The sequence below is a fragment of the Macrotis lagotis genome, chromosome 5 (assembly GCF_037893015.1).
Source record: "Macrotis lagotis isolate mMagLag1 chromosome 5, bilby.v1.9.chrom.fasta, whole genome shotgun sequence".
Taxonomy (NCBI): domain Eukaryota; kingdom Metazoa; phylum Chordata; class Mammalia; order Peramelemorphia; family Peramelidae; genus Macrotis; species Macrotis lagotis.
In genome coordinates, this window is record NC_133662.1 from 27,820,699 (window position 1) to 27,842,965 (window position 22,267).

At 36.7% G+C, this 22,267-nt stretch overlaps 1 protein-coding gene across 4 annotated transcripts in view; it reads left to right on the forward strand.

The window, feature by feature from the left end:
* Window positions 1-6,175: 6,175 nt before the first annotated feature.
* Window positions 6,176-22,267, forward strand: part of ADGRF4 (adhesion G protein-coupled receptor F4) — a 49,578-nt gene continuing 33,486 nt past the window's right edge. For all 4 annotated transcript variants that reach the window (XM_074237153.1, XM_074237155.1, XM_074237154.1 and 1 more), the window contains exons 1-2: window positions 6,176-6,438; window positions 21,049-21,159. In XM_074237153.1, coding sequence (XP_074093254.1) covers window positions 6,418-6,438; window positions 21,049-21,159 — 132 coding nt within the window. In that variant the 5' untranslated portion in view covers window positions 6,176-6,417. The remainder of the gene's footprint in view (window positions 6,439-21,048; window positions 21,160-22,267) is intronic.

A 22,267-nucleotide genomic window follows, 5' to 3' on the forward strand; every position in this document is an offset into this window, starting at 1 on the left:
ATTTTCTTCAACATTTTTTGGCTCTCCTTGACTAAGCTATTGACTTGTTTTTTGTGTTTTATCCTGCATCTCCTTCAATTCTCTTCCCAATTTTTCCTCTACCTCCCTTATTTTTTTTTCAAAATCTTTTTGAGGTCTGAAATAGTCTGAAACCAGCTCCTATATTTCTTGGAGTTTTTAGATGCAGAAGCTGGAACTTTCTTGTCTTCTGATTATGTGTTTTGGTCTTCCATGGGACCAAAGTAATTGTCTATGGTCAGGTTCTTTTTTTTTTTTTTACTATTTACTCAGTTCCCCAGCCTATGCCTGGTTTGGGGTGCTTTCTGAGCTTTTGAATATTATTGGGGCACACCTCAAGGATCTCATTATGTAAGGCTCTGACTGCTCTCTTTTTTGTGCTCTGGTCTGTGGATGGCCATGGGGGCTCCCAGACCAAATAAACAAAGCACAAGAGTCCTGTCCCAGGGCCAGAGGAGAGACCTTGACACTTCCCATACCCCCTTAACTTTGGTGGCCTGAGCAATCTGGGAACAGCTGCTGGGTGGTCCTGTGTACCTGCTCCTGTTTCCTGGGATCTGGGCTGTGCTGAGGACCATAGCTATGCTGGTGGCCAGGCTGCACTGAGGACCATGTTGGCTCACACACACTCTGGCAGAGGTGTCCCTGCTGATCTTCCAAGTTGTACTTGGTGTTCCCTGGGTTGCCAGGTCAGGAAAATGCTTTTGCTGCTGGGCTCCCCAGGCCCCAGGTGCCTAGGTGCCCAGTGGTCTGTTCCAGGAAGACTAGAGCTCCTTTGTTCCAGTGCATTAATCCTGGTTGTGCTGCTGCCCCCTTCACCTGCGTGGAACAGAATTTTCCCATGATTTTCCAGGCTACCTTAGACTGGAGAATGGCCTCATTAAATCTTTTTTGTGGATTCTGTCTCTCAAAAATTTTTTGGATCTCTTTTTAATTTTTTTGGAATATTTTTAAGAGACTTGCCATCTTGGTTCTGCCCCATAGATAGTTTCCAGAATAAAAGTCTCATATTTTAAACATATAAAGAACTTTTCAAATCTATAAGACCATGAGTCATTCCCCAATTGACAAATGGTCAAAGGATATGGATAGGTATTTTTTTGATGAAAAAATCAAAACAATTTATAGTTATATGAAAAAGTGAACCAATTAGAGAAATACAAATTAAAACAATCTTTAGATATCATTTAACACCTATCAGATTGCCTAAAATGATTAAAGGGGAAAGCAACAAATGTTGGAGGGGATGTGAAAAAATTCAGACATTAATTCATTGTTGGTAAAATTGTGAACTGACCAGAGAGCTTCTGGAATTATTCCTGAAGAGGTAAAAACCTTCCCATATTATTTTGAGTCAAAAATAGCATAACGAGGTCTATTTCCAAAGATCATTAAGAAAATGTTCTGTATGTTCTAAAATGCCTATAGCAACTCTCTTTGTGGTGACAAAGAACTGGAAATTGTGGGAAAACCTGTCAACTGGATAATGACTGAACAAGTTGTGGTATATGATTGTGTTGGATTACTACTGTGTTATAAGAAATTACAAGCTCATCTATAGTTATATGAAAAAAATTCTAAATCATTATTGATTAAAGAAATGAAAATTAAACCAACTCTGAGGTACCATTTCATATCTGTCAGATTGACCAACATTATTATAAAGGAAAATGATCAACACTGGAGGGAATGTGGGAAAATTGAGACATTAATGTATTGTTGGTGAAGCTGTAAATTGATCCAACCTTTCTGGAGAGAAATTTGGAAGTACTCTCAAAGGGCAATAACATTGTCCATGCCCTTTGATCCAGGTGTACCACTACTAGGTCTGCATCCCCAAGAGATCACAAAAAGGGTTAAAAAAAAAACCACATGTAGAAAAATATTTATAGCAGCTTTTTTTGTAGTGGCAAAGAATTGGAAATTGAGGGTGTTCCTATCACTTGGGGAATGACTGAACAAATTGTGGTACATGAATGTGATGGAACACCACATTCTTTTAGAATGTTCTATTAGAAATCATGAGGCATGGAACTTCAGAACAGCTTGGAAAGACTTGTATGAACTGATGCAGAGTGAAGTGACCAAAACTAAAAGAACATTATACACACTATCAGCAATATTGGGTGGTGATCAACTATAATGAACTTGCTTATTTTAGCAGCAAAATAAAGAAAGACAATTCTTAAGTACTTGTGCTTGAAAATATCTTCCATGTCCAGAGGAGTAACTGCAGAGTTTAAATACAGGTCAAAGCTTACTATCTTCAATTTCTAAAAGTTGTCTTATGTATCTTATATGATTTTTCTTTCTGATTTTTCCCATTTTGATTTGATTCATTTTTCACAATATGATTAATATGGATCTATGTTTAGCATGCTTGCGCTTGTATGGTTTATATTAGATTTTTTTTTTGTTGGCGGGATGAGGGAAAGAAGGAAAGAGAAAAATGTGAAACTCAAAACCTTATAAAAATGATTGTTGAAAACTACCATTTCATGTAGTTGGAAAAATAAATAAATAAAATACTTAAAAATTATCTTTTGATCAACGTATAGCATGGAAACAATGCAAAGATTATCATATTGCCTTCTGTGGTGGGGAGGGCAGAGAAAAGGGAGGGTGGGGGAAAAAGTGTAAAATTCAAAACCTTACCAAAAAATGATAGGTAGAAACTACTATTGCATATAATTAGAAAACAAATAAAATATTTATATAATAAAAAATGATCTTAGAAAAACATGGAAAGACTTGCATGAAATAATAGTGAAAACAGAACATTGCTACAGTAAAAGTAATATTGATTTAAGAACAATTTTTAGTAAATAAATAACTATTATTAATATCCAAATTAACTACAAAGTACCTGTAATGACACTACAAGTATCTGGAGAAAGAACTGATAAATAAAATTATGTATAGAATGATTTTACACACACACACACACACACACACACACACACACACACACTCACATATACATTATATATTTGTATATATGTATATATACATAAGTGTGTGTAATGGTAATGACTTTTAGGAGTGGAAAGGGAAGAGGAAAAAGAAAGAAATTTACACGATAGCCTTATTTTGAAAGGAAAATTGTACATAATAGATTTGTAGTTTCATATGCAATCATCTTTTTTATTATATTATGTCATGAAAATGATTAATTTATTTAATAAATTAAAATAAAAATTAAAAAATTGAAAAATAAAGTTATATAGAAAAAAATTCCTAAGATGAGAAGAAACTCACCATAACAATCTATTCCACATTCAGTTGGGAATGTTGGGAAGTTCTATCTTATATTGTACTAAATATTTTTTATAACTTCTACCCCTTTCTCCTAGTTCGTCCCTCTGGTATACAGTCTGATCCCTCTTCTATGTAGCATCTACCTTTAGTGTTTTCCTCCTTAGGTTCTTCTCCAGATAACTCAAGTTCTTTCAATTTTCCCTTATAAGTAGGCAAGACAAGATCATTACTTATCTTAAACTTACTAATGTCCTTCCTTAATATAACACCCAGAACTTAACCCAATACTTCAGATTTGGTCTAACAGGATAGAATGCAATGGGATCTTATGCTGGATGTTCTGCCTCTCAATTTAGCCTTTTTCTTTTCTTTTTAAAAAAAATCTTTAAATGCCTCTTAGATCCCTTCCAATTTTATATCTAGTATTCTACCATTCTAATGTTGCAGGACAGGAGTTTGAATTCTCAGACACTTGCCACTTCCTAGCTGCGTGACCTTGGGCAAGTCATTTAACTCTGCTTGGTATTCAGGGCTATCTCCAGTCATCTTGATTCATATTTGGCCATTGGACTCAGATAGTTCTGGAGGAGAAAGTGAGACTGGTGACTTAGCACAGCAGCCCCTCACTCAAATTCAATTCTTCTTTGAAAATGAAGGACAGACATCATCATTTTCATTGTAATCATCATCATCATCATCATCATCATTTTAAGCTACACATCAAACTTTTGAATTCTATTAAGCTTAAAATCCACTCATAATACTCTGATTTTTTTCAGGTGAGATATCCATGGGTAGAATTTTTTTTATTTTTCTTTTTTTAAAATATGCTCTTTAAATCTATTATTTTGTCTCAGAGATATAGTTTGAATCTTAATGGTCATACAACATGGCAGCTATACCTTGCAGCTTTGGATCACCTGAAAATTTGGTAAAATTTGCCTTTAATATGCCTTTAACCTAATTGCTGATAAAATTGTAAAATTGAACATCTGCATTCACTGTTATCTTCTTACCTCAACCAGATTGTAAGCTTCTTGAGGGCAGCAAACACATACAGTTCATATTTATATCCCTCACAGCACCTTGAAATTAGGATGCATTCAATAAATTTTTGTTGAATGACAGATTTCATCTGAGGTCCTTTTTGGGGGTTGTCTATTTGATGATAATGATTTATCACATTAAAAAATTAACCAAGATACAAATAACAAATGAAGTTGAGCAAACCTCATTTCTTTCAGTCTAACTTTCTCCATCTTCAGAGGATCAAAGGTAACTAATGGGCTACTCTGTCCAGGAGGTACCTGAGTCACACAATAGGACTTTGCATCTGGAATCACAAAGATCTGAGTTCAAATCAATCTCACTTACTAACTGTGTGACCCTGGGCAAGTCACTTAACTTCTTTATGCCTGCCTTGGTTTTCTCATAAAATAAGCAAAATAAAAATACCCATGACCCAGGATAATTGGGAGGATAAAGTGATTTCATATCTGTAAAGTGCTTTGCTAGCTATTAAGAGGTAACAAGATCATATTTCAATGAGATTAAGTATTCCTGTGCATATTGACTGAGCCAACAAGAGAAACTAAGAATGTAAATTCTCTAAGACTGGGAATTATTTTGGGACAGCTAGATGGAACAGAGGAGTGATGAGTCTAGAGTCAGGAAGACTCATCTTCCTGACAAATCTGGATTCAGACGCTTACTAGATGTGTGATTTCAAGCAAGTCATGTAACCCTGTTTGCTTCATTTTCCTCATCTGTACAATGAGCTGGAGAAGGAAATGGAAAATCAGATAGGAGATATGTGATACCTTCCTTGGTAATAAGACAATTACTTAATATGTGATTTCTGTGAAATCTCAGAAAATGCATGGAAACTCCTTTTACTAATGTGGGTCAATATGTTCTCTCTAATTTATAGCCTTAGAAAGTTGCTTAGAGCCCTGAGACATAACATGTCAGTCAGTGTATCAGTAAGAGTTAGGACTTGAACCCAGCTCTTTCTTGTTCCAAGGTTAGTTCTTTATCTACTATGTTGTGTGTTATGTGTTCTTAATACTATTCTGACTCAAAAGTAAGATTGGTGGGGAAGCTAGGGGGCCACAGTGGATAGAGCACCAGCCCTGGAGTCAAGAGTACCTGAGTTCAAATCTGGCCTCAGACACTTAATAATTACCTAGCTGTGTGGCCTTGGGCAAGTCACTTAACCTCATTTGCCTTGCAAAAACCTAAAAAAAAAGATTGATATTCTTTTATTAACCATCTTGAATTTTGCAATTACTAGACTATAAGGTTCTGGATAGCAACTAGCAGCATTGACCACATAATATAGGACTTAGTGAATGATTACTGACTCATAGGAAATTTGATGTGGAAGAAGCTATACACTTTGGCCTGTTCCTACCCTTTTATTCATTGATGAGGAATCTCAGACCTAGATAGATGGTTACTAGAAGAGCAAGGTTTAAAACTCAGATTTCCTGACTCTTAGTCCTCATTTATTGTCCCACAATGTTCTTGATTCCAGACCTTGATGAATTTTTGTTAAAAGATGAAATTACTGTAAAAGTTGAGGAAGGGACTATATCCAGATGAATCAATAGAATTTCCAGGCATTTCCCTTCATATTCAGTCTCAGAACAGGGAAAATCTTGTAGGATTTCTTTCTCAACCATCATCACCATCATATAATATTATTAAGCCCCTGGAGTTCTAATTTTATTAGACTTGTAGATGGAGTAGACAATCTCCTGTGACCTTCTGAAAGATAATGTCTATGAATGCAAAGAACAAACAAGTGACTCATTTTAATGGATTCCTTTTCAGAGGAGGATAACCTGTAATTTCTCTTAGGCGTGTTTGATTGTACCATTGTGGTGTGAATCACAGACTTGCCCAAGCCTCTAAACTCTAGGTTGCTCGACAATTCTCAGATTGTCTTTGGACATCAGAAGGCATATGCCAGGGCCATTGGCACGATCTTTGGAGAATGAAAAGGAAGGATCCCAGTCTTCCAAAGTGACATACTGGGGGCACAGGACCAGTTCAGACCCCCATGATGCTGGAACAGGATGGTTGGGAGAATGTGGCAGGGAATTTGGGATTGACCATCTTGCTATGTGATCTACTGGCATGCTGACTCTCCTGGATATTGTGAGTACTTGGGTTTCAGGCCTTTTTTTCCCCTTTTCAAAATATGGGTCTCTCTTGAATGTAGTGAAGAATTAATGAAATACCTGGGACGTTAGAACATGCTCTGGAACACCCAGTTGTGCAGGCACCCTCCCTCCCTGCTGTTTACTTCAAGTTCAGGGTGGTAATTGCCAGGGCTTCTTTACACTTATTTTTGCTTCATAAAGTTTTTCTCTCACCTTCAAATGCTAGTTTTTTGGAATAAAAATTCATATCACCTTGACAGGGACTACTTAGACTTTCTATAATTCCCCACCTTCTTTTACTTGACAAATTGGATTAGCCAGTCATGGTTTACCTCTTTTCTTTTGAATTTGTAAGGTGAGACTAGTATCTTTTCTAGTTGAGAGTCATTTAAGCATAATATTATGGAACCACTCGATTACAGATTTAGAAACAAGCATTTATTAAATGCCCATCATGTTGTGCCAGATCCTGTGCCAAATGCTTTTACAAAGCATTTATCTCATTTGGACCTCATATCAACCCTAGAAGATAGGTTCTAAATTGTCTTCATTTTAAAGTTGAGGAAACTGAGGCAGAGGGTAAGTGATTTGCCCAGGGAGTCACAACCAAGTATAACTTCCTCTTAGGAAATTGAGGTCAGGTCAGACAGTTTAAATGACTTGTCCAAAATCAATAGGTGGTGTGAAAGGTGGGATCTGAATCTAAGTTGTCTGACTTCAAAGCCAGTACTCCTAAATACATTCTAATATTACTCTGAAAGTTTCAGTGGGGCTGATGAACTTGAATTAAAAGCAGAAACTCTATTCTTCCTTCCTTTATGTTTCTTTACATTACCCTGTTCCAGTCACTACATCTCTTTCAATGGCATCTCTCATTGCTTTGGGTAACAAATAGCTCAGCATCTTTGAAGCCTATCCTCCTTGCTAAAATTCTAAGGTCAGACCTTTGAGTATTCCCAGAGTTTATTCTACTAGGTCTCCTGTTTCACTGACCCTAAGCAAAGGACCTGTGAGCCAGCTAGGTGGCTCAGCAAATAGAGCACTGGACCTGAGGTCAGGAAGTCTTATCTTCTTGAGTTCAAATCTATCTTCAGACACTTTCCAGCTGTGTGATCCTGGGCAAGCCACTCACCCCTATTTGCCTCAGTTTCTTTATTTGTAAAATGAACTGGAGGAGGAAATGACAAACCACTCCAGTACCTTTGCCAAGAAAACCCCAAATAGGATCACAAAGAGTCAGATATGATTGGAATTGACTAAACAAAACAAATTATTAAATTGTGTCTCTGATATTTATTACCTCTTTGACCTTTGGTGAATCACTTAACTTCTTTGGTCTCCGTATCTTCATCTATTAGAATGAGGAATTTGGATTAGATGACATTTAAGGTCTCTTCCAGGTCTAAATCTATGATCCTATGATCCTCTTTGAGAATTGCCTTCAGTGTCTATGCTTCTGCAGTGATGGCAAGTTTTGTCTTTTGAGAATGGACTTGGTTTTGGGAAACAGTCATTCAAATCTAAGTCAAATGAAAAGATCCCTGGATTTGGAGTTAGATGGCTTGTTTATTGAATCTCTACTCTGTGACTTAGAACCTTTGTTACTCTGGAAAAGTCTTATATCTTCTCTGGGCCTCAGTTTCCTCCTCTGGAAAATGAAGAGGTTGAACTCTAAGGTCATATGAATAATCTTGGACTACTTGTTAATTCAAAAACAGGGACTAAATAAAATACTGAAATTAATGTTCTTGAATGGCTCACAAAATGACATTGAAAGTGATTCCCAAGGAGAAAAGAAAAATTTTGAACAATTGAAGTGAATGAATGAATTTCAAAGATTGGAATGAGACTACACCAATTTGGGGGTGTAAATTCTCCTACATTAAAAGAAAAATCACCTTGCAATTCATTCATTTGTACTTTTGTTCTTCCTTCCTTCCTCCATCTTCCTTTATTTCTTTCCATCTTTCTTTCTTACTTCTTTTTACTTTTTCTTCCTTCCTCCCCTCTCCCCTTCCCTTCCCTCCCCCTCCCTCCCTCCCTCCCTCCCTCCCTCCCTCCCTCCCTTCCTTCCTTCCTTCCTTCCTTCCTTCCTTCCTTCCTTCCTTCCTTCCTTCCTTCCTTCCTTCCCTCCTTTGTTTGTTTCTTTCTTTCTCTGCCTCCCTCCCTCCCTTTTTTCCCCCCAGAATTTTTTTGTGATTAATTTACAGCTACACCTGGAATAGCTAGGTTAGAGGAAGGCAAATTTCTGTGTATGCATATACATATACAAATGGGCATACCTTTCTTAATGGATTGACCAAAGAGGCTGAAATGAATTAATATCTAAAACTTAGCATATACATAAAGGTAGTGACCATAAACTCTATCATGGGAGGATACAAAGGACAATTGAGGTACAATTTAGTAAAAGTATTTGTTTGGGTTTCTAATAGTGAAAAAACCCCCAAATTTCTCAATCTCCCTCCCTTAAGAGTATTTATGTTGAGATCCTAAAGTGACAGTAATTATTACATTTCATATGTATTATCTTTTTGTTTACTACTTTATAGCACCTATTATTACTTTCATTTATTTTGGGGGAAGTATCCCTGAGGGCCAGGTCTAGTTCAGCAAGCTCAGACAGGACAACTGAACTGACTTCAGAATGAGTCACACATGCATTTTAATTGGACTGAGGACCTAAACAGAAACAAGTAAGTTATCTCCCTAGATCCTATGTCTACTGATCTTATTCTAGATTCCAATTAACTCACAGAAAGTAAACTCAAGATATAGGAAAACAAGTCTACACACAAGAAAGGAAAGGAAAAAAAAAACTTATAGAAGGGGAGATGCTTGGATATTGATCTTTTGTCTAAAAAACAATCACTTTAGGGGTTTAGTACTCTGAATCATTCATTCTACCTAAGAATTAGAAAAGGGGAGAATAAATGGAGGAGGAGTAATTAATTTCTTTTTTGGGGGGGGGGAGTTTGATAGCATCTGAGCCTATGAGTTCATCTGTATGGATATCTCCCAATGGGGAAACTTCCTCAAGAGATGCACACTTAAAACTTGTCTGGAACTTATGATTTTAGAGAGTTGTCTAGGAGAACACAGAGGTTGTAACCTACTTTAAAAAAACAACTAAACAAAACTGTCTTTACCCATCTCACTTAGGCTGGAAAATTACAGAGCTATCCATACCTAATGCTATTGTTATTGGCATAGGGGCTTTGACTGTCACATTTTTAAATGGTTCATCCTTCCTTAGGCAATCTGGTTTTCTACTTTCACTTCTCATCCCTTCCCTTCCCCAGTTTCTGGAGATTCATCACCTTAGCACTCTACTTAGTGTAGATACTAGAATGGCAAGATCACTGAAATTCAGAATTTCAGAACTCAAGAAATCTACCAGCTTCAGCATCCCCCATCTCTTACCTCCATCAGCTGTAATTACAAGTATATGCCACCACACAGGGTTTAAGTGATTTATCCATGGATTTACAGCTAATAAATGTAGAAGGCAAGGCTAGAATCCAGATTTGTTTGACTCCAAAATACTACTCAACTTCTCAAGTGATTATTAGCACAGTTTGTAATTATAACTAGGTGAACCTAGACCAGTTGCGTCAAACTCAAATATTCAGGTTTCATATTGACTTTTTTTTTTTTAGGTTTTTGCAAGGCAAATGGGGTTATGTGGCTTGCCCAAGGCCACACAGTTAGGTAATTATTAAGTGTCTGAGGCCGGATTTGAATTTAGGTACTCCTGACTCCAGCGCCTGTGCTCTATCCACTGCACCACCTAGCGGCCCCTGTAGTATTGCATTTTAAAATTTTTATTTTGTTCAACATTTCCCAATTATATTTTAATCTGGTTCAGACCAGCATTGGGGATTTTTGTTGGCCACAAGTTTGACATTTGTGGTGTAGACAGCCCAGAAGTTGGAAAAATCTACTAGCTAACAAAAATGTAGTTTCCTCTCCAACTAGAGTCACTATGAAATGAGTATGAAAATGAGTGAAAGAACATTAAAAGTTGGAATAGCTCTTTAGCAGGGGGCTGAGCATAGGGAGAGATACCTATCACATTCTTGCAGCCTTTTCTTTTACTAGACCATTGTTTGGTTTCTAATAGTGAAAATACTAGAGCATTGTTTTACCTCTTTGACCTTTGCTATTGAAATAGGAGCAAGAATCTTGCCTGAGGGACCAGGCCCTGAGCCTGAGGGACTAGGCAGATTCTTGCTCCTATTCCAATTGCATCATTACAATCATCACTAGAAGATAGTACTGGATTGGTATAGGATGTAATGGAAAATAGAAATAAGAGGCAGTATTTTACAGTGGAGAATAGTCTCCCTCAGAAGCCAAGGGATCTGATTTCAAATTCTGCTTCTGACAATACTTGACAGTGTTAGTCAAGTCCCTTAATCTCCCTGAGTCTCAGTTTCCTCATCTGTAATAAAGAATGAGTTGAATTGGTCAGTCTCTAAGGTCCCCTCTAGCTCTACATCTATGATAACAATACTGTAGGGGAGAGAGCCAGCCTTAGAGCCCTCCTCTGTTTCCTCTCCTTGGTCTGTCTCTGCTTGTCCATGATGACTATTCCTGAGGACGAATCAAATTACCACTCTGTGGGGAAAACGAATCATTGTTATTTCAAAGCAGAATGTTTTGCATTTATAAAGTCTAGCTATCCATTATTACCATGTCCAGACTAGCAATCAGAAAATAGAAGGGGGCAAGACGTGGTGTGTGTGTGTGTGTGTGTGTGTGTGTGTGTGTTTAATGGGGATAGTTAAGAGAAAGGAGACTGATACTTGACACACTTCCCAATCCCTTTGTAGAAAAAGTTGTTAGTTCAGTTTCAACCCTTAGAGAAGCTGCCATTCCAGATGACTGGGTTTCTTATGCCCTTCATGGAGACTGTAGAGCAGGTTAATGGTAATGAGGTATGTCAGTCCCCATCCATCCTGGCTTTCATTGTCTGAAGCCCAGTCAGTCAGTTAAATTTTTGTGTCATCACCAGAAGCAGGGTTGTGAAGCTCTTTCTTGGAGGTCCTCCACCCACTTTAAGTACCTTTTTCCTTTCAATACACTTTCCACTCCCATCAAGTGTTCATTCTCTCATCCTTGAGATTCCCTACTTTGTTCTTTGTTCCTGACCATTTCTTCCTCTATCAAATCTATCCTCTCTCCTATTCTTTCAGAACCCAATTGTGTTTACTAATGTCTGATAAACTGATTCAATGCTAAAGCAAACTCAGTTTAAGCGTCATCTCTACATGAAGCTTGTTCTGACTCCTCTACATCCTACATTTTTGAAAAAAATCTATTTTATTTATACAAATGCTATTTCCTCTGACAGAATGTAAACTCCTTGAGGGCAGCGACTTATTTTTGTCTTTGCATCTACAAAGAATAGCACAGTGTCTGGCATATATAGTATACTGGTGTTTAACAAATGCTTTTTTCTTAATTATCAATATTTCCATTTTTATAGGATCTTTCATTGTTCTAATCTAAAGATGAAGCTAAACATCAGAGGAAAAATATTTTTGGTCAGGGAGAACCTTTCCCTCAGATTATACTACATCAGTGACTGTATGCTTATTAATGTCAAAGCAGAGTCCTGATAATGCTGATTCTATGTGATGACATATCCCAAAACTGCAAGTAAGGTGGAACCACTAGGGTTTTGTTACAAGGCTCTAACCTAGAGCAGGTCATATGGCTGAACTTTGGCTTGTTGGCCCCATACTATATGGCCCTTTTGCTAGGGATCCCATCCTTCTTCCTTTTTTATCCCACTTGCAATCTCTCCAGTATCTTAACTCCTTACAAACATTCCAGCCATGGAGGACAGTTGGTGCAGAGTCAGAGTTGGGAATGGAAATATGTATGAGGAATGGAAGGTAGGTTAGTATAATTGTACCACAGAATGCAAGAAAGGGAAAGGGAAGAATGTGCAATAAATCTAGAAAGTTAGGAAGGGGTTAAATCGTAAAGGTTTATAAAAAAAAATTTAAATATATTTTATTTGTTTTTCCAACTACATGCAATGACAGTTTTTATCAATCATTTTTCTTTTTACATTTTTTCCCTTCCTCCCTTCCCTTCTCCCTCCCCCTCACAGAAGCAATTTGATACAAGCTCTATATTTATAACCATGCTAATCATAAATCCATGTTGATCTTGTTGTGAGAGAAGAATCAAATCCAAGTGGAAGAAATGAAATATTAGAAAAACTGACATAATATATAAGGCAACTATAAAAAATTGAAGATAAAAAACTTTGGCCTTCATTTAAAATCCACAGTTCCTTCTCTGGATATGGATGGTATTTTCCAACACAAATCTTTTAAAATTGTCTTCGATTATTGTATTGCTGAAATGAATAAATCCATCATAGTTGCTCATCACCCTGGGCTGTTGTTAGTGTGAATAATGTTCTTTTGATTCTGCTCATTTGTGAAGAGCTTTTAAGTGAGAGGAAGAGAAGTGTTCACATTTGATCCTAGAGGCAATGGGAACCCACTGGAGTTTATTGAGTAGGGGGGTGATATAGTAAGACCTTTGTTTTAGGAAAATCACTTTGTGGATCATTTGGAGAATGGGTTGGAATGCAGAGAGATGAGTCAGGGAGATTAAATGGAGGTTATTGTAAAAGTCTGGATGAGTGGTGAGAATGGATTTATGATGATGTTTGTTCTTCATTTTTTTTTGTTTTAGTTTTTGCAAGGCAATGGGGTTAAGTGTCTTGCCCAAGGTCACACAGCTAGGTAATTATTAAATGTCTGAGGCCGAATTTGAACTCAGGTACTTACTAACTCCAGGGCTGGTGTTCTATCCACTGTACCACCGAGCTGTCCCTGTTCTTCATTTTTGAAGAAGACCATGACATCAGGGAAAGTGATGCCATAACAAGCACATGAATTGGATTTGAGTGAGGTGGTGCTATGCTATCACTTTCTCCTCCAGAGTCACCTGAATCCAGTGACCATATATGAATCAGGAGGCCTGGAGGTGACTTGCTCAAGGTCACACACCTAATAAGTATCAAGTGTCTGAGGATGAATTTGAACTGTCATCCTTCAGACTAAAAGACCAGTGCTCTATCTACTCTGCCACCTAGTGAGTCAGGGGAATGACTATATGAGTAGAAAGAAGGGGATGCATTACAAAAAATATGTTGGAGATGCAAATATAGAACTATCAAGATTTGGTGATTGAGAAGCATGTAAGGTGAAAAGGTGTAAGAAGTTGATGATTATGCTGATGTTATAAATCTATGTGAAGGTGGTTCTTTCTCTCCTTAGAAATATAGAAGTTCAGAAGTAAGGGTGGCAGGCTTTTTGGTGAAAGAGAATGAATATGTTTTTGAACATGTTGAGTTTGTAATGCCTTCCTAACATCAAGTAGAAAATGGTCATTCACTAGGCAGTAGGTAATGTTGGAGCAAATAAGGCATTGTGATATAGTGAAAAGAAAATTAGATTTGAAGTGAAAGGATTTGGGATAGAATCTGGTTCTTCTAGTTCTTAGCAGTGTGCCTTGGGCAAATTACTCTTCTTTGGGCCTTAATATCTTAATCTACAATCCTAGATAAACTATAATCCTAATCTATGATACAAATGATCTCTAAGGGCCTGTGCAACTCTAAATCCAATTTAAAGGTATTATCATATGGAATTCAAGGCCTGAGTAAGAAAATAGTTAGGAACAAGGAAGGCTAATTGGATAAGATAGCATATGAGCTGTTGATGCTGTCCTTGTTGATGGTCCTTAAAGATGACCAAGGACATCACAATGTTGAGTAAGGGCAGGATTTCAGCAAATGGAGAATAAATCCTAGATAATGAAAACTGAATCTCATTATCCATATAGATGGTTTTTATGCTATTATATACCAGACCCTAGAAAAAAAATTCTAGAGCAGACAATAATTTTAGTGAAAAAAATAATGGATTTGTGGTCAGAGTTCACATTTTGGAATTTTTTTCAACTAGCTAGGTTAGGTAAGCACTGAATTTGTTAACTACTTTCTCTATGCCAGCTACTGTGCTAAGTTCCTTCAATACAAATAAAAGAAGACAGTTTAACTCTCAAGAAGTTTGCATTCTAAAGGGGGAAGACAGTATATAAAAGGAAAGTGAAAAGGTGAGAGAAGGGGACATACCAGTGATTATAGTCTGGTAAGAAATGAAGAACTGTCTGGCCTGGGCACTCTCCTCTAATAGAAATGCTGGTAATTCTCCTATCAGAGGGAGGGGGTCAAAGATGCTAAGGGTTCTTCCCAGCTGTGAACTCCAGGGTTGGAGTAATCTCTTAAAATAAAGAGGAATTTCCCTTCTCTTTTACCTCAGTTGTTTCATTTGTAAAAAAAAAAAGAAAGTTTGGATTAAGTGATCTCTAAATTTTCTTCTAATTCTAAATCTACAGTTTTATAGTTGCATGTCACTAAAAATTCTGATTGTTCATTATGTCCAGATGATTGTCAGCTTGATGAGATTTTGAACACAAAGTTCCTTTTAAATCTAACACTTCTATATAGATGAGATTTTATTGTACCATGTATGCCATGAACTTGTTTTTCACTTTGCTCTCTCCATATATTATAAGATCACAGACTGATAACCCTTATCCATGAAGAGAGAAATTCTGAACCCTTTTCCTAATTTTTGTGAAAATTCAGAATAAGACCTAGTTCATCATACCAGCATTTTAATGAATTTCTTTCTGTGAACTCAGACCTCTTCTACAATACATGAATTACTTCACTACCCTTTCTCCCACTGGACTGTACGAAATTTTACAGAGGTGAAAAATTTGAAAGCAAACAAAGAAATAAACAAAAAAAAACTTTACTTAATTAGATATGCATGATAGTGAAATAGAGTACTGCCCTAATCAAGTCAGATTCATACTATGGTAAGGTCCAGCTCACTCATCAATGGTCATATTCTCTATAGTACTAACTGCATCCTGGTCTTGCATATATGTGTTCTTTGCCAGGAAGTAAGAAAGAATAATGAGTGAGACTGGGTCAGACAAATGAATGGTCAATTGGTTAGAGCCATTCAATGTAAATCAACAAATATTTATTTTGCTGGTACTAGGATATTTCTAGACTTAATGTCTTCTCTTAGTTGAGATTAGATGTTAAGAGGAAAGTCAATGAATATTTAACAAATATTTTCTTTGCCTTCACCAGCAAGAATATTCAATAAAGATAAAGTGATACTTCACTTCCTTGGAAGTCTTCTCACTATCTGGAAATGCATCTGATTAGTATGCTATCAGTATATGGTAATTTAGGTGATTTTTAGGAACCCAGCACAATTCTGAGAGACCCAAACTCTATGTGGGTGGGAGTTTGAATGTTCCTAGAAAACTAATTTGCTATGTCAGAGAAGCTGGAACCAATGAAACTCCTTTTTCCTAAGAGCAGTTTTGTCCAGAGCCTAATCAATGTTGCCTCTGCTAGTAGTGCAAGGAGGATGGGGAAAGAAATTTTATAGGTTAGTCATGCCCCTGGGGATCAACTTTTTCTTCTTTTAGGTAAAGCCATATCCCACAAAGTTGGGAATGAAGGGAAGAACTGCATTAGGGAAATGCTAGTCTTATCATTGATACAAAGCAAAAGAACCAGTTTCTATCATGCAAGAGCCACAAAGAGAAGTAAATTTAAAGAATTTCAGATGGAAGAATACTAATCATTGAGCTGGGCACAGAATTGAGAAGACCATAATTAATGCTATCATCTCCTGTGAAGGATATGATGATGACAGAACCATGGTGGTACAGTAATTATAGTGATGAAGAGTTTCTTAAATATGGTGTCTCAGAGGTAACAGAAGAAATGGGGCAGGTGGTGACTGGGGGCAAGATGCATAAATTATATTCCAATGCCACACCTGTCCTTGGGGACCAGGACTGAAGTGTTTCTATACCTTTATTTCTTTGCCTTAAAAAGAGAGTACTTGGGCGGCTAGGTGGCATAGTGGACAAAGCACCAGCCTTGGAGTCAGGAGTACCTTGGTTCAAATCCGGTCTCAGACACTTAATAATTACCTAGCTGTGTGGCCTTGGACAAGCCACTTAACCCCATTTGCCTTGCAAAAACTTAAAAAAAAAAGAGAGAGTACTTGAATTGCATTTGGAGCTTTGGGAAAAGAGATTAGTGAGGTCCTAAGTTCTTTGGAGCGCATACATTAAACAAATACTAAGAAAAAAAAAAAGTTAGGCATTTACACAGGTATTCCACTCTGAAAATTTTCCAGGAAGTGTCAGTGTAGTTTTATTCTTTGGGCTACTGCTCATCTGCTCTACATTTTTTTGTTTTTGGGAAAAAGCCCCCAAAATTTATTTAAAAGGTGACAAGAGGGGCGGCTAGGTGGCGTAGTGGATAAAGCACCGGCCTGGGAGTCAGGAGTACCTGGGTTCAAATCTGTCTCAGACACTTAATAATTACCTAGCTGTGTGGCCTTAGGCAAGCCACTTAACCCCATTTGCCTTGCAAAAACCTAAAAAAAAAAAAAAAAAAAAAAAAAAAGTAAAAGGTTACAAGAAATAGGAAGGGCTGGGGAGAGAGAAAGAGATAAAAGAACAGCCAAGGAGTCGAGCAAGCAAAAACCAGAGATATTGTAACAGAAAAGGCTATTTAAGTCTAATAATTAGGAAAAACTAGAAGGTCTATAAGGGGCAAGAATTATACTTTATGATCTTAAGTTAGTATCAAAATCTTTTTTTAAGAACACGGGTTCCAATACAACACAGATTTATTGATGGATATCATACAAGTTGTTTAAAAAAAAGTTCTGAAAAAAGCATTTTAAATCTGCACATGTCCAAAAACTAATTTGCAAAATTTTCTCTTTTAGCTTTGGCCATGATTAGAATGAACAAAAATTCTAGCTGAAGAATGAATCTCTCCTTTAAAGCCATTAAATATGCCAATAGGCATTATCCTGATCCACTGGCTCATTCTCAAACTTAATTATGATGCACCTGGAATGATCATGGGACATGAGGACATGTACCCTTATATAGACAATATTTTCAGAATATCACATAACTGATAAACAATATACATTCCCTTATAGTCCCATATACATATATATTCCCTTCCATAAACATGATGATAAATGATGAGACAAAGATTACAACTTTCTTCCCTTACCAACAAAAGACCTTGTGCGATTGTTGATAATATATATCAATTTAACATAAAAAAATCAGATTACAAAATTTAGTACGAAATATCTCTTCCCAAAAGAAATCAGTAGATTATATATGATTCAATGTTCCCAGATTCCTTGAAATACAATTTATCTCAATTACATTTTCCTTCTTAATAACACATAAATTCTCAAGACTTGTTACAAAACTTAGGTAACTAAATTATTCACATTTAGCTCTCAGATAGTTTCTTTTTAAACACAAGGTAGTGACCTTTTCCTCTATCAAAGGCCTTCTCACCCTCTTTTCAAAGCTTCTTGAGGGAAGGGTGTTAACTCACAGATGAGATCATTTCACAAACTTTGTTGCTTACAAACTTTCAATTGATATAAGATGATCCCAACTTCATTAATTACTTGATTTTAAATTAAATGCTTTTAAGCAATTAAATTCAAAACCCAAACTAAAAGGAGTAAGATTTAACTCAGACACACACACACACACACACACACACACACACACACACACACACACACACACACACAAACACAAAGGAGTTTAGACATAGACAATTCTTTGTATCAAATTTACCAAGTTGAGATTGATACCCTGGCCCATACCAGATCTCAGAATATAGAAGCATTTTCCCACTTCTCCAGGCCAGTAGAGAGATGTGAAAATGTCCCATTAAATACACATGTACGCATATTTATATTTTTTTGAATGTACCAATTAAGAGCAGTCAAAAAAAATAACTTTTAGAATCAATCAGAATTTCTTGAGGAACCTCATTAAGATTTTGAAATAGACAACCCGTAGTTAAAATTGAATGGATTCTTAAGTAACTTTTATAAAGTTCAAATCCAGTTACTTTGTCCAAGAAAAAGTCTTCCCCCTTTTTTCTTAACTAATTGACAATCTATCTGTCCATTTCCCCTTCCCCCTCCCAAGGGTGGGGCTTTCTCAGCCCAGCTAACGGGGGACTTGGAATTGATAAACACCTGTAGCCTAAGAAAAACATGGTCATAGCCCAATACCCCCCCCCCCAAGCCAGGAAGAAGGCATGGGGGTTCCCTGTCTTCTAAAACAAGTTTTGGGGTGTTCTTACCCTTCCTGCAGTGAATCATGCATTCCATCTGAGACATAGGTTTGAGTTTCAACATTCTAAAAAGGAAGATTTCCCTTCTCCCTCCTGCTCCCTCTGCAGAGGGTGGGGGTGGCAGAAAATAAGAGAGAGCATTTTCAAAGAGAAAGAAAGAGTAAGAGAATACCACCCAAGGATAATTTCCAGGAGTTCAGATGTTTTGTACCAGATTTCCCCCCATATTTTAATTCTCTATCATTTATAGATAGCCAAACATGTCTTTCCTTAACAACCCTCACTCACAGTGGGGTATAAAACAAACACACCTCAGAACTGCCATTCCTCCAGTCAGTCTGAACAGGGGAGGCTACCAGGGCTACTGCCAAACACAAACTGACAACCCACAATCTCAACCTTTTTCCAGTTTCCAGTAAAAGGCAAACACAGAAGGAGGACTAGAGGTTCATTAATTTTCCTACTTTTCTAAAAATGCAGGATCTAAAAAAACAGGGTGTGTGCTCACGTAGTTCCATCCAGTTTCCCAATCTGGGCAGAGAGAATCCCTTCATTAGTTGCCAAAATGTTGCTGCTGGCTACTTGGGTTCGGTTCTGCCTATGAGGAATCATTATTGAGACTGGGAAAGCATGGGTGGAAATAAAACAAAAATTTATTTAAAAGGTTACAAGAAATAGGAAGGGCTGGAGAGAGAGAGAGAGAGAGAGAGAGAGAGAGAGAGAGAGAGAGAGAGAGAGACAGAAAAGAATAGCCAAGGAAACTTGGCTGGGCCATGGTCAGAGAAGACTGAGCCTGCCTGCTCTACATTTTAAATCAGTATTCTCTAAATTGTAGAGGATTTGGGTGATTCAATCACTTCTCCCTCAAAAACTCCTCCATACTTCTTTTGGCCAGTGTCTATTTCCTTGACTTTTAAAAAATGTTATGGGAGAAATAGATCTTCAAATCACGTAGTGGGTAACTGCTGCAAACAAAATATATATTTACTACAATGCAGAAAATAGGAAGTAAAAAAAATTAGGTTTTATTATTATATTCAAGTATATGCTCAGGCCTTGGAGGAAACCTGACATTAATTAGGATTCTAAAAAGGTTTCTTAAAGGAAAAATTAGGTGAGATTGAAAGAGAATTCATTTACAGATTACAATCTTGCACCTTCCTCTTGGGTCATAAAAGTTTAAAAGATAGATATTTAGTCCTAAATTTATTTTAATGTCATTAAATTTGAGTAAACTTAAATAGAATCATAACCTCTGACATCCCTTAAGAAAACAAACCTGGTTAAAAAAGCCCTATAAGTTAAACCCTATAAATTTATGGATTAAACTATATTTAGATAATTATAATTATATTGATTGAGGAGGAGGATTTACATGTTGCTAAGGATTGGGGATAGCTCAAATTCTTCCTTTAACTTCTTGCCAAGTAATGCCTAGAGCTCAAAGCATATTTTTACAACCCATAGGACAGTTTTTAGTCAGGTGAGGCTAAAGTTAATCAACATTTATAAGAGCAATAGTTAAAGGTCCAAATAATAAAAAAGGAAACCATAAATTCCCAGACAAATAACAATAATCTTATATCCAACATTTATCTATTTGTGCTGGTCTTCTGAACATTAAAGATTGTTTTAAAAGGTTAGAAATTTGTCACAGGACAGTTTTTGTTTGAATTTTATTAAACATTCAGAAGAATGAAGACAACAAATAGTAAAAATAGAGAAGCTATAGGATGATGTCTTCAGCTGGGTCAAACTTACATAGAAATGGGGTCATCCATTGGACATTAGGATCTGGCCAATACATATTGACTTAGATTTAAAATGTAGTGATATCTATATCATTTTTTTTACAATTTAATTTGTTTTGTTTAATATTTCCTAATCTATCTTAATCTCATTCAGATGGTGCAGTAACTAAGGAGCCATCCTTGGAGTAAAGATGACCTAGGTTCAAGTCTTACCTCAGAAATCTATCTATAGATATATGTGTGCATATGTATAAACACATATACAATACAATACATACATACGTGTGTGTGTGTACTGGCTATATGACCCTGAGCAAGTAAGTCAATGACTCATTAGTTCAGGTAATTCTCTAAAATACAAAGTGAGTCCCAGTCTGCCTTGTTAGAAAGACTTTTTCTTTCTTTAGGAATTTTTTATGCCAATGAAATTACAGTTCTGTTAAAAAAAAGATGACAGCTCACATTTGCTTAGAGTTATAAGTTTTGCAAAATAAGTATAGTCTTCAGAGCTCTACCACAAGCACCAGTCTGTGCTAATTAAATGATATTAATACCTTCAACAGGATTCATCTCTTCTTCCCTTCAGGTAAAGAATTCCTGCATGAAAATGATATCTACAGCGACCACAGCCTGCTGTTTATTATTATTATTTTCAGTCACAGCATGCTATCACCAGAGACCAACGCTCCATCCCAAAGTAAGCTCATGAATAAGAACCATGAAAACTCTCCATTGTTGCAGTCCTCTAACAAATTCTTAAATTGAGGTGAAGAAATAGATTGTAGGGTTGCTCTTGAATCCATTGCATGTTTTCAGAAAGTTTTCTGGGGATTAATTTCTGTTCTAAGTATTATCAGGTAATAAACAAGGTAAAGTTGAGGTGAGATGGGAAAAAACAAACCAAACAAAACCACATGTCAGAGGGCCAACATGGCAATGGAATAATCAGGGAGCAAATAGAAATGGTGCAAACTAAAAAAAATCAATGGGAAGCACTGTGATATAATGGCAGTGCCAGGGGACTAGGGAGTCTAGAGACCTGTATTCCAGGAATCATGCTGGTATTTAAAAGCCATGTGAAATTTAGCAAATTAATTTACTCTCTATTGTCTCAGTTTCCTCCTCTATAATTATGGGAGTAGGCCTGACTAAACTCTAAAGGCTCTTTACTCTTTGTGTTCACTCATCATTTCTCTAAGAAAATGAAAGCATGTTCCATATTTTATTGACAAGAGTAACTGTGTATTGTTAATGGAGAAGCTTATTGATATTAGTGTTGTGACTGCTTTCTCAAGGAGACTTAATCCCAATTCAATTTGTTTGTAAACTGTGATCGAAAACACATCTCCTATAGTTTACTACCTTTTTGAGGTTTATTGTTTAGGAAGCGCTTTCCTCAAAACATCCCTGTGATGAAGGTAGTACAACTTGTATAATACATATTTTATAGTGAAAGAATTGGGACTGTGACAGGTGAATTTATCCAAAGAGTTGTCTGAAGTCACATGGCTAGGAAGGAGGTAATCTGACTCGTAGTTCAGAGTTATTTCCACTAAAGATGTAGTATGTACAATGGACTGGGCACTTCCTCTGGAATCTGAACATCTAGGTTCAAAACTCACTTCTGATGTCTATTACCTGGATGACCTCAGGTAAGTTACTTATTCTCTCTGGGGCTCAAGATTTCTCGTCTGAAATGAGAGGTTTGGAAATGGTACCTTCTGAGGTTGTCTTCAGTTTCCCTAGCTATGAAACAAGGGGTTCAACTAGATAATTTCTGAGGTCTCTTCAAGCTTTTGATCTAT